Source organism: Oryctolagus cuniculus, chromosome 16 (assembly GCF_964237555.1).
Source record: "Oryctolagus cuniculus chromosome 16, mOryCun1.1, whole genome shotgun sequence".
Classification (NCBI taxonomy): domain Eukaryota; kingdom Metazoa; phylum Chordata; class Mammalia; order Lagomorpha; family Leporidae; genus Oryctolagus; species Oryctolagus cuniculus.
In genome coordinates this window covers 21,278,390-21,291,391 of record NC_091447.1, presented here as the reverse complement: position 1 = coordinate 21,291,391, position 13,002 = coordinate 21,278,390, and the positions used below count along the sequence as shown (strand labels likewise).

Below are 13,002 nucleotides of genomic sequence, written 5' to 3'. Positions count from 1 at the left end.
CAGGGACTGGGCCCACCGATTTTCTGCCAGCCGCACGCAGCACAGAAAGCTTTGAGTGTGGTTGGTGTTCTCTGAGTAGTTGCTAAAATGGAAATATATAATGTAAAAATGAATTTAAGGACAAATCAATGAAACCATTTTCTATTTTTGCTCTTCGTGCCATTAAAAAAAAAAAAAACTTTACTATAAATCCAAGCCCAAGTAGCTGAAACTCCTTCCTATGACTCATTATTTTTTTTTAAGATTTATTTTATTTATTTGAAAGATGGAGTTATAGAGAGAGGTAGAGCTAGAGAGAGAGAAAGAGAGGAGAGAGAGGTCTTCTATCTGCTGGTTCACTTCCCAAATGACTGAAACGGCTGGAGCTACGCCATTCCGAAGCCAGGAGCCAGGAGCTTTTCCCAGGTCTCCCACGGGGCTTCCAGGGGCCCAAGGACTTGGGCCATCCTCTGCTGCTTTCCCAGGCCATAGCAGAGAGCCGGGACTAGAACTGGTTCCCATATGGGATGCCGGCACTGCAGGCAGTGGCTTTAGCAGTTATGCCACAGCACTGGTGCTCAGTGGGGATGGGGTTTTGGAAAACGTGGCCCAGTGTCTGCACTTATATTTTATGTGGAAGTGTGCAATGTTAAGACAGAAATACACAGAAGAGCACTATTGATTACCTTTTTGGCCAGCTTTGAACTCTACAAGAATCATTTCTACAAATAAAGTAATCTGATCACCAAATAGGAGAGAACATTCCAAGAGTGTGTTTTGTTGTCGATTTACCATGAAAAACTCCGGGGTCTCTTGACCACCTCCGGGCTTACTCAGCTTTCGGTTTGTAAAGCTTTATCAAGGGAAATGACATCATCCCAGAGCAGAGCCGCACCTGATGTCACCTGGGCAACGGGGCCGTGTGCTGCGTGCGTTTCAGCACTCACCGGAGCTTTGCAGCTTATGAGAAATCAATGCAGAAAAATGCAACCCAGAGGGCTGCTTTCAGTCGATACAGCTGGGTGTTGAGTGAAAAAAGCAATCTAAGCTGACAGTGGCTCCAGTTGGAAGTGCAGACAGTGGCTGCAGATGCTGAAAGTCTCCCTGGAGAGCTCAGGAGCTGTGTAATTTAGAGCCCCGAATTGCATCCTGCATCCACCGTACCCCGTCCTGGGCTCATGGCGTGCCAGAGTCGGGAGGCTCCATCCATGTCTGGTGGAGTGATTTTCCAACTGGCCCGGCCCAGTACCTCACCATGGGCCTCCTCGTGGGGAAGAAGAACAGAGAGAGAGGCACGCGGGGCTGTGCATGGGCGTCTACCCTGGTCCTGTGCTGCCTGCTTCCCCCATGTCCCTGGATGCTCTTTGACTACTTTCATTGTGTGTGTGTTGCTGTGTAGGAGTTCGTGTGAAGGAAGGGTTCTGAGCTCACGAATACTTCAGAAGAAATAGTTTGATCTAAATTAGCTCCCTCATCTTCCAGAGAAAGACCTAGAAGCCTGGAGAAGATTGGACATTCACCCCCCAGGGGCACGTGCTGCAGTTCGGACACATTTCTCTGTGACTGTCGCCTCCTGTGTCCACCTCGCTGGCCTAGTGTGGGAATCCGATGGGGCAGAGAGGAAGGTGCAGTGTATGTTGTCCTGCAGTAGTTCACTGTCAGTATTAGGGGCAGCGTTTGGCATGGTCGTTAAGTTATTGCTCAGGATGCCTGCATCCCGTATCAGAGTGTCTGGTTCAAGTCCCAGCTCTTCTGTTTCTGATTAAGCTTCCTGTTAATGTGGACCCTGGGAGGTAGCTGGATGAAGGTTGCCGAATTGTGCTTCTGTAAGCCCCAGAGATCATTGCAAGGGGCTCAGGGACCGCCTTTATTCAAAGCCACTTTCCTTCTGTCTGCTTTCTGTGTTAGGCTTGCAGGTAAAATGTCTTTTGAAGATGGGGCTGGATAACTTTAATAAAATTTGCAAGCCAATGATCTATCAGGATTTTTGCAAATGAGAAGAGCTAGCTGAGTTCTGTTGAAATGCTGGCGGCCGCCCGTGCCTGTTCAGATGAGTGGACACAGAATGTTGAGGGTGATGACCTGCTGAGTACCTGGTTCAAGGCGACTGCCAGAGTCCTGGGCGCTACGGATGGATTGGCTTGGACCAGAGAGACTGCCGCTCCCATGGAGACCAGTGAGCTGCGTTGAGCCTTGGGCATCTTGTAAATCTGGGTATACTGAAAGGGTTTTTTTGTTCCGGCTCTGTTTGTAACTGAGATGATGGTTCCGTGTGCGTCCCAAGGTGGAAACCAAGAGGTGACGGCGCCTTCTTCCTGTCTCTGTTTTTCAGTGCACGTACATCTCAGTCGACCAAGTCCCCAGGACCCACGCCATAGTGATAAGCAGACCCGCCTGGCTTTGGGGGGCAGAAATGGGAGCCAATGAACATGGAGTGTGCATCGCCAACGAAGCCGTCAGCACCCGAGAACCAGCTGCTGAGAGGGAAGCCTTGCTGGGGATGGACCTGGTCAGGTACCACGTGGCCATTCTTGGGCACAGCTGCCCGAAGTAGGGGATGCAAATGGGGATAGGCTTTAAACCTTGCATTTTGTAACAGAGCCCTCCCAAAAATGATGGATGCGTTTTGATGTAAACTTTGAATAACAGGAAGAAAGAATAGAGGAGGTTGAAATATTATTCAGCAGTAAAAAAAGGATAGCATGTTAATACCTGTTGCAAGTGATATTGAAAGTATTACACTAGGTGGAAGAAACAGACACAAAAGATCACATCCTGTATGATTTTTTAAAAAAATGATTATTTATTTGAAAGGCAGAGTTGCAGAGAGAGAGAAAGAGAGAGAGAGAGAGAAAGAGATATTTCATCTGTTGGTTCGGTCCCCAGATGACCGCAACAGCCGGAGCTGGGCTGATCTGAAGCCAGGATCCAGGAACTTCTGGGTCTCCCACACTGGTGCAGGGGCCCAAGCACTTGGGCCATCTTCCACTGCTTTCCCAGGCCACAGCAGAGAGCTGGATTGGAAGTAGAGCAGCCAGGACTTGAACTGGCGCCCATCACTGCAGGCGGCGGCTTTACCTGCAATGTCACAGTGCTGGCCCCCCTGTATGAATCTTCTAACGTGAAATACATAGCATGGGCCAACCCATAGAGGCAGAAGATAGATGCCGGTTGCCTGTGTTTCTAAGATGGGTTTTCAGTCATGTTGATGCTACGTAGCGAGCTTTGCCTTGCTTTTGGCCCACTGCCCGCTGAGGCTGCTCAGCCCCGCTCTCCCATGGAGGAGACACCCGAGCACTTAGACGCATGTTTGCTCGTTTCATGAGGTTCATTCCAAGGAGAGGCAGCTGGCAGGAGCTAACATAAACATGGGAATTTCTTTTCTGAATGCCAGGGTGTCTCTCCGTCTTCCCAGGTCTGTCTGTCCTCCTGAGGCCTCTGGGCCCGACATGGAGGAGAGTTAGGAAGCTCTTGGAACCCGGCCATCAGTGGCACGCCAGCACATGTTTAATGCCCAGCCTGGTGGGTGGAGGCAGCCCTGATTCGTGGCTGTTTCCAGTTTCCGTGGTGTAAATACTCCCACCGTGGCAGATGTTGAACTACCGGCGCTTAAACAATTGGCTCAGGGTTCCTGAAACGTAGCCATCTGCTCTCCCGGTTGGCGTCGGCGCGCCCCAGCCGATCACTGACTGCTTCCACACTCCCTGCCTCTTCCCTTCGTGTGACTGCCTTCTCCTTTTCCTGCGGGCAGTGGGCAGACTTGTGCTGCCTCTGTTTAACAGTGACACCAGAGACTCCATCAGTCTCCCGCCCAGTATCTCGGGAGGGAGGCCCAGTCAGTGTCTGTCAGCAGGGAGACCCTGCGCAGTGAACCACGGGGAGACACGCTGGGCCTGCTTCTTCCATTTAACTCTCACAGCAGCCCAGTGCTGCAGGCCTGTCTATTTCACTTGGTAGCAGAAGAATCTGGAGCCAGAAGCAGAGGTGCTGAAGGACTTGCCCAAGGCCCCGGAGCTGGAAGGTGGCTGAACCCTGGATACCAGGGCCTGCAGGGGGAGGGTCACCCTAGTCTCTGTTATATCATGCTTTCTCCTCCTCTGAGTGAGACGCTGAGAGACGCGCATGAGTCAGAAAGCTTCGCAAGCCTGCCTCCGAGTCAGTGCAGCACGTAGCACCTCCACTCAGCACCCGTGTAGTCTGTTCTGGCTGCCGTCACAAATGCATCCGGGGTGGGGGTGTACATAAGCCCCTTGGGAGTCCAAGAGGCTTAAATAGTAAGCACTAGCAGGGAGCTGCACTGGCAGTGGAGCATCTGAGATTCCAAATAGTGCTCGTGTGTAATGCTGGTGTTGCAGGTGGTGGCTTAACCCATTGCCCCACTATGCAGGCTCCCTCATGTCTTATAAGGCAAGTGTGGGGAATGTCTGGCCTGCAGGCCATGAAGGGCCACAAAATCTTTTGCTCTAACTCTGACAAGGCAACCACAGTTGAGACTTGGAATTCAGTAAATCTATAGGACACTGATTTTAAGTTGATTTTTAAAAAATATTTATTTATTTATTCGAAAGAGTTACACAGAGAGAGGAGAGGCAGAGAGAGAGAGAGAGAGAGAGAGAGGTCTTCCATCTGATGGTTCACTCCCCAATTGGCCGCAATGCCTGGAGCTGCACCAATCCGAAGCGAGGAGCCAGGAGCTTCTTCAGAGTCTCCCACGCAGGTGCAGGGGTCCAAGGACTTGGGCCATCTTCTACTGCTTTCCCAGGCCATGGCAGAGAGCTGGATCAGAAGGAGAGCAGCCGGGGCTAGAACTGGTACCCATATGGGATGCTGGCGCTTCAGGCCAGGGCATTAAGCTGCTACGCCACAGCGCTAGCCCCAAGTTGATCATTTTTGTGTGGCCTCTGAATGATGTTATAGATATCCCAGTGGCCCTTGGCAGAAGAAAGGTTCCCCACCCCTGTTCTGAGTGCTCTGACCCCGTCATGAGGCCTCTGCCCTTGTGGCCTGATGACCTGTCAGGGACCCCCACCCTCAGATGCCATCATCTTGGATATTAGCCCCAGCAGGGCCTCCCGGCTCCCAGCATTCTGGCTGGAGGCTGGGGCTCTTCCACGTCCACAAGGTCAGGAGCCCAGCGAGCCTTGGGCAGGAGGGACGATCAGCCCTCAGTGGCTGCATTCTGTTAGAGCACCGGGCCCAGCTCTCTCTGAGATCTCTCCACTGTTCTTCTGAATTTGCCCGGAGCAGGGATCTTAGATCACAGTAAATGTGCTCCGAGCTCAGCGTTGCTGTATTCGGGAGGCAGGGATGTTGGACAGGCTGCCCTTGTTCTCTCAGCCTGAGGTGCAGGCAGTGTGGTTTTACTTGGCCAGTGAGAAAATCTCTTTTCTTCAGACTGTGCTGCCTGTGAGAAGAGAACCAGAGTCAGAAAGCACTGCAGGGGCCGGCGGCGCTGTGGTGCACGGGTTAACGCCCTGCCCTGAGGTGTCGGCACCCACATGGGTGCCAGTTCGGGATCCAGCTGCTCTACTTCTGATCCAGCTCTCTGCTGTGGCCTGGGAAGGTAGTGGAGGATGGTCCAAGTGCTTGGGCCCTGTACCCGCATGGGAGACCAGGAGGAAGCACCTGGCTCCTGGCTTCAGATCGGCTCAGTGCCGGCCATAGTGGCCATATAGGGGATGAACCAACGGAAAAAGGAAGACCTTTCTCTCTGTCTCTCTCTCTCTCACTGTCTAACTCTGCCTGTCAAAATAAATAAATAAATAAATAGATAGATGCGTGTGTCTCATGTTGGAGTGCCTGGGTTCCATACCTACCACTGCCTCCTGTCTCCAGCTTCCTGCTAATGCAGACCCTCCTGGTTCAAGTAGTTGGATTCCTGACCCGCATGTGGGAGGCCTGGATTGAGTTCCTGACTCCTGGCTTTGGGCCCTGACCTGATCCTGGCTGTTGTGGGCATTTGGGGGGGTGAACCAATGAGTGGGAGCTCTCGCTTTGCCTCATAGATAAATAAGCAGCATGTTAATTGGAAAGGCCAGGGAGAGGTGGCCATCTCATTTCTGAAGGAATGAGTTTCCTTTTAGGATAACGGAAGCTGTAAGCCACCCAGTGGACATACGCTGAGAGGTGGGAGGAGGACTATGCAGGAGAGGGATCGGTTGTGTTCTAACCAGCCGCTCGATCCTGATGGAATCCCAGAGTGAGTTCTGTGTGTAGAGGACGAGGTTGGCAGTAGACCACTTTTATATTACTGAGGTTCTCAGTGCGATTGGGCTGCTGTAATAGAGCATCATAAGCTGGGCAGCTTGTAAACAGCAGCTGTTTCCTGCTTGCAGTTCTGGAGGCCAGGAAGGCCAAGGTCGAAGGCTGGCAGCTGTCTGCCGAGGGCTCACGTTCTGGGGCAGAGCTGGTGCCTGCTTGCTATGCCCTCATGTGGAGACCTCTCTGGGGCCTCTCTCATCATTATCATCATCATCATTATTTTATTTGAAAGGCAGAGTTACACACACACACACAGATAGGTCTTCCTCCCACTGGTTCAGTCTCCAAATCGCTGCAATGACCAGGACTGGGGCAGGCCAAAGCCAGGAGCCTGACACTCCATCCAGGTCCCCCACGTGGGTGGCAGGGGCCCAAGTACTGGGGCCATCCTCTGCTGCCTTCCCAGGTACATTAGCAGGGAGCTAAATCAGAGTGAAGCAGCTGGGGCTGGTGCTGTGGTGTAGCAGGTAAAGCCGCCGCCTGCAGTGTCCATATCCCATGTGGGCGCCAGTTCAAGTCCTGGCTGCTCCGCTTCCAATCCAGCTCTCTGCTATGGCTTGGGAAAGCAGTGGAAGATGGCCCAAGTCCTGGGCCCCTATACCTTCATGGGAGACCCAGACGAAGCTCCTGGCTTTGGATTGGCACAGCTCCAGCCGTTGCAGCCAATTGGGGAGTGAACCAGTGGATGGGAGACCTCTCTCTCTGCAACTCTGACTTTCAGATAAATAAATAAATAAATCTTTAAAAAAAAAATGAAGCAGCTCGGACTCAGGCTGGGGCTCATACAGGATACTGGCATCACAGGTGGGGTCTCTTATAAGGACACTAAGGTGGCCACAAGGGCTCCACTTACACTTTCTCACCACCTCCTATTGGCCCTGCTTGCTAATGTCATCGCATCGGGGATTGATTTGTGGCCCTTGAATTATGGGGGGACACAAGCATTCAGGCCATGGAAGTAAGCAAAATACATGTGATAGAATACAAGAGATAGCTCTGCACCCAGCAGACGCTTCTTTGTGTCCAGGCTGGGGGTAGGGGAAGCACAAGCCACAGAAAAGGAGTCTGGCTAAGGGCCAGAGCCAGAGAAGAGGAAGGGGGAATGCAGAGCTTCCTTCTCAGAGAGAAGCCACTGGCTCTGGCTGCTTCTGCCTGTGCGGAAGGGGGATGTCCCAGGACGTGAGCGGGGTCTGTGGCTTTGCGTGGCAGCCTGCACCTGTGGTGTGCTCACAGTCCCAGCCTCTGACGACGCGGGCCAACATCTCGTGGTGGCGTGAATCAGCTGACATTTATCTCTTGACTCCAGGCTTGGTTTAGAGAGAGGGACAACAGCTAAAGAGGCCTTAGATGTCATCGTCTCCCTGCTGCAAGAGCACGGCCAGGGTGGGAATTACTACGAAGATGCCAGCTCCTGCCACAGCTTCCAGAGCGCGTTCCTGATCGTGGATCGTGAGGAGGCCTGGGTGCTCGAGACCCTTGGGAAGTTCTGGGCTGCCGAGAGAGTCACAGGTGAGTGGGAGGGGTGGTGAAGGGTGGTGAGGCTGGGTGTGGGCCGGGGGCGCAGCGTCGGGCCCCGGGCAGGCCTACTGCTGCTGCTGCCTCTGTCTGTGCTGGACCCTGCCTGGTGTGGAGGCACACCTCTCACTTCCGGAGAAGAAGCTGGCACCTCCCGGACCTGGGTGAAGGAAGTCAGCCCCGGGAAAGTTTGTGCCCAACATTCTGTAGGCTCTGGGCAGGCCTCAGAACAGCTCCCCGCTGTTCCATGCTGTCTTCACAGCAGGGGACAGGGAGTCTTCCTTCATAATAGGCCAACAGATCCCTTCCCTGGGGAGCTGCCCTTTGTTGTCCCAACCCTGTGGCTCTTTGTGTCTCAGGGGTTCCTGTAACACAGGTGTTGAGTTCTGTGTGAGGACTGTTGGGTGACTCTGGGCCAACCAGGCCGTTTCTCTGTGAGGCAAGGTCCCTTGGAGGGCAGAGGACTCGGTGACCCACACAGAAGGATTAAATGTCTACTCTGTGGCCCCTGGAGGGCCTTGCTTCTGGGACAACTCTGGTTAAGGGGATATTTGGGGGTGGGGAGGGTGGTCTTGTGTCACCACATCTGCCACCCTCATATTCCAGACAAGGCGCAGTCCCAGAATGGGTTACAGGGCTCCTGAGAGGATTAAGGAGTTGTAAGACAGAAGTGACTGATGGGATGATACATGCGTGGTGTGTACCCTGCCATTCTAGCTGCCCATGCCCATGGCAGACATAACTAGTAGATCACAGCATTCTTCCCCTATCAAACCTATGCTGGCCTATGTATATTTCTCAACTAACTTTACCAGGCAGTCTCTTCCGTTAATCATAATCAATGTTAGGGATTAAACTTGTTGGCCATCCCTGCCATGGGGTATTGGAACCAAATCCGACCTGGGTTAGAAGTACATCTGTTGCAGTCATTAGGAATCCAGTCTCTTGTTTTCTGTACACTGTCCTGTGATCAGGGCTTCTCTGTACCATATACAAAGTGACCCTGCTGAGGCTGAAAAATCTAGATAGTGGTTATCTGAACAATCTCTGCAAAGGCTGGGTCTGCCCGGAGGAGGAGCCATCTGCTTCTGATTCTCAGAGAATGGGCGAGCAGAGCCCATTAAGGAGCCACAGAACAGTCCTGGCAGTCTCCGCCCCGTGTGCCTGGCGTGCAGTGCCAGGGTATGTGCCTGCTCAGTCTGTCCAGCTCTTGCAGCATCTGTAGAAGGAAGATAGCCAGAGTGGCCCTCCATGCCTCCAGCTCACCCACAGCAAGAGATCTCAGACTCCTTTAGAAAACAAGTCTCCTAGCCGGCGCCGCAGCTCACTAGGCTAATCCTCCGCCTAGCGGCGCCGGCACACCGGGTTCTAGTCCCGGTTGGGGCGCCGGATTCTGTCCCGGTTGCCCCTCTTCCAGGCCAGCTCTCTGCTGTGGCCAGGGAGTGCAGTGGAGGATGGCCCAGGTGCTTGGGCCCTGCACCCCATGGGAGACCAGGAAAAGCACCTGGCTCCTGGCTCCTGCCATTGGATCAGCGCGGTGCGCCGGCCACAGCGCGCCGGCCGCGGCGGCTATTGGAGGGTGAACCAACGGCAAAGGAAGACCTTTCTCTCTGTCTCTCTCTCTCACTGTCCACTCTGCCTGTCAAAAAATAAATAAATAAATAAATAAAAAAAATAAAAAAAAAGAAAACAAGTCTCCTGAGATGAAGTCAGCAAGAGGGCTCGCGGTCCATGCCTAGCAGCTGTCACGTTGCTTTGAAATAGAACCTAAGACTATTGATCGAGAGCTGCATTTCACAAGCCGCGTGCCCTTCCAACACAGCTTAAAAATCAATCTCCACAAAATGAATACCGTCTCTCACTAAATATTTAATAACCTCCCTCCCGCCCCCAGCACTTTCTTGGCCTCCTTGATTTCCTACCCTCTGATCCCACGGCTGTGTGATGGATCGCAGTGGCATTGAACACACTCTGTCTTCCCCATCTAAAATGCCTGGGAGCGAGTGTGTGCTGAGTCAGCCCTCTAGGAAAACAGCTGCTACGGGGTTGTTCGCAGGAGGTCATTGTTTTCTTCATTGCCAAGTATGAGTGATGTAGAATCACTTTAGGGCAGACTTGCTTATTTTTTAATTGCTTGTCATTTTAATTTCATGATGCCCTTGGAAAAGACTGTGCCAAGGGGCCAATGCCCGTGACCAGGAAGGCAGATTTTGGAAGTGAGAGTCTGTGAAGCAGCTCCTATGGGAGTCCCGAGTGTGGCGCTGACCCCGTCTCTAGGAGCGAGGCATGGCTTGGTTGCACTTGTAGTTTAGGCTTCCTCTCTCTCGTCATCCTTCAAGGATGGGGACGATCCAGGTGCTTCCTGGAAGGAGCTGACATGAATGGCCCTTTTGAGCTCCTACGGGGACTTGTTAGTGTTTGCTCCCCGGCAGCACCTTTGAGCTGGGTCCCCCTCTGTGTGCTCGAAACTCTGGCTTTGCAGAAGACGCAGCAAGACGCCAGCTGTGAGCGGAGCAGAAATCCCAACCTGAATCCTCGTTCACCCAGGTGGAGTGCGCGCGGGACGCAGGCGTTCCTGCTCCTAGGTTATGTAGCTGCACTTCTGTTTTTCTGAGAAAAAAATCCTGGAGATTTCTCTCTCTCTCTCTTCACACACACACCCTAGGGATTTGTCTCTCTGTCTACACACACACACACACACACACACACCCTACCCCACCCCTGTATTCCCCAGGACATTCCAGGTCATCGCCACTGTGTTTTTCTAAATGTTGAGAAATGAAAAAAAGTCGAATGGAACAGTATGGGTATTTTTTCAATCGTGTAAATTTGGGCAGGGCGTGGTGGTATGAAGGGGTTTTCCAGTTCGAAAGGAGTCAGATTGGATCTCCACAGATGCCTCTGAGCACTGCTGTGGAGGGAGCTCTTGTGGATTTCGAAGTCTTGTTGACACAGTGCCTTTTTCAAAGACCCCTTTGCTTATCTTGTAAGTAGTGAATGCTGGGGTTTATTTCCCTAGTATGATGGGCCTCCTGTATTTCCTTTTGATTGCAAACTTAGGATTAGCAAAGTGACTATTGCCCATTTAAAATGCAATAATTTGGCACAGTGGTTAAGATGTCACTTGGCATCTGCATCCCAACCCCAGGGTGCCTGGGTTCAAGGCCCAGCTCCACTTCCAATTCCAGCTTCCTGCTAATGAACCCTGGGATGCATTAATGCAGCAGGTGAAGTTCAAGTACTTGAGTCCCTGCTCTGGTTGAGTTCTGGGCTCCAGACTTCCCTGGTCCAGCTCTGGCTCATGCAGGCATTTCTGGAGTGAACCAGCAGATGGAAGCATGTTTTCTCTCTGTCTGTCCAATAAATACTAACAAAACTTTGAATGTGCTAATTCCCAGTCAGGACAGACTTTTTAAAGTATTGCTTTGAAAGGCAGAGTCTCTCTCTCTCTCTCTCTCTCTCTCACACACACACACACACACACACAGAGAGAGGGAGTGAGAGAGAGAGTGAGCAAGTAAGTTCTTCCATCCACTGGTACTCTCCCTAGATGTCTACTGAAGCTGGAGCTAAGGCAGGATCTTCCATGTGGGTGGCCGGAAACCAAGTACTTGGGCCATCATGTGCTTCCCCGAGTCGATGAGCAGGAAAGTGGGTTGGAAGTGGAGGCAAGCTGGATCCCAGGCACTCAGATATGGGATGCAGGCTCCCACGTGGTGACGGAACCCACTGTGCCCAACGTCAGGCATTTTAAGAGGTGTCCTGGCAAAAGGACCAAGTGTTCTCGCTCCAAAAATGGAATCTGTAGTTCAAGTCAGAGATCCAGGGAAGGAGTCCTTGTCCATTTCCATTTTTTTGGTTAATAAGCGTGTATTTTGAACTGACTGGGCTTTGTTCTCTGTGCAGAGGGGGTGAAGTGCATTTCCAACCAGCTGTCGCTCACCACCAAGGTGGATGAAGAGCACCCTGAGCTCAGGAGTTACGCTCAGAGTCAAGGCTGGTGGACTGGCGAGGACGAGTTCAATTTTTCCCAAGTGTTTTCTCCCGCTGATGACCACCTGGACTGCTGTGCGGGCAAAGACAGCTTAGACAAACAAGAAGGTGAGTTAGCGTGGCCGGGTTGGTTCTGTCTCGAATACCTTTGCACGTGGCAGGGGTTTCAGAGGATTTGTCTGCACCTGTGAGGGGCAGCAGAAAGGAGGAGGGGAGAGTACACCTTGGGTGTGAACGCTGACTGATGCCCAGAGTCCCTGGTTGCAGGCGGGAAGACACCTTGTGCTTATTTTCACACGGTGCTTCCTCATCCATGGTGGTTTCCTGCCCTGGTCGGTGTGGTTTCTCCTTTGAACACAGAAGTCATTGTATAGCCTTCTTTGCTCCTGCTTCTGTGTGTGACTTCTCTGTTAGCTCGTGGGGCACTGAGGGCAGGCACGCTGTCTTCAGCTCATCCTTGGGTCCCCTCTGTGATGCCTGTGTTGTCCTTTGTTCCATGGACCTTGGTTGAGTTGAATTATTGAATTCTCCTTGTAAGCTCTCTCTCACCCAGTGGCGGACTTGAGCAGAATGCATGGTTAGGTAAATGTGGTGCCCGGATGACGTGTTACCTTTGTAGGAGTGCAAACCCTTCCAAGAAACCCACCATGGTCGCACTCTGTTTGCCAGTGTAGTGTGTGAAGTCAGACTTTCAACCATTTACAACAGAGGTCAGCACGCTGGGACCTGTTGACAGCTGCCTGTGTTGTAAATAAAACTTTATTGGAACACGGCCACCTCCACTTACTCATGTATTTATGGCTGCTTTTGTGTTTTCATGGCAGAGGTGGGCGGTTGGCACGGGGAAGTTGCGGTGGAGACTTAGGGACCCATAAGCCTGGAACATTTATTGTCTGGTTCGTTAAGAAACAATTTCCTGACCTTTTTCTACAAGAACACTTTGGGACTTTTTCTGTAGGATTCAAATACTATGTTTTGGGTAGAATGGTGAGAAAGTATTAATTTTCAGATGGAAACTTTTGAAAAAATCTTAATGGTTTTTAATAAAAAAAATAAAAAAATAAAAAAAGAAACTATAGTCAGATGAAAATTATTAAATAGTCTTGCCAAAACAATAGCACTAAATGATGAAACCGCCAGGTGTGGGTGCTTGCTCAGAGGAAATGCGGAGGGTGGAGGAGTGTTTGAGATGGCACCTGGAGGACGCCATCTGCCAGTGCAGACTGTGGGAGACTCTGCAGGACGGTGACCCAG

The 13,002-nt window shown here is 51.8% G+C and overlaps 1 protein-coding gene across 3 annotated transcripts in view; it reads left to right on the top strand.

The window, feature by feature from the left end:
* Window positions 1-13,002, top strand: part of SCRN1 (secernin 1) — a 68,995-nt gene that overhangs the window by 39,727 nt on the left and 16,266 nt on the right. For all 3 annotated transcript variants that reach the window (XR_007922327.2, XM_070059692.1, XM_002713733.5), the window contains exons 3-5: window positions 2,312-2,493; window positions 7,547-7,749; window positions 11,662-11,856. Coding sequence is in view for 2 of the 3 variants with exons in the window: in XM_070059692.1 (XP_069915793.1) it covers window positions 2,312-2,493; window positions 7,547-7,749; window positions 11,662-11,856 (580 nt within the window). In the remaining variant the exon portion in view is untranslated. The remainder of the gene's footprint in view (window positions 1-2,311; window positions 2,494-7,546; window positions 7,750-11,661; window positions 11,857-13,002) is intronic.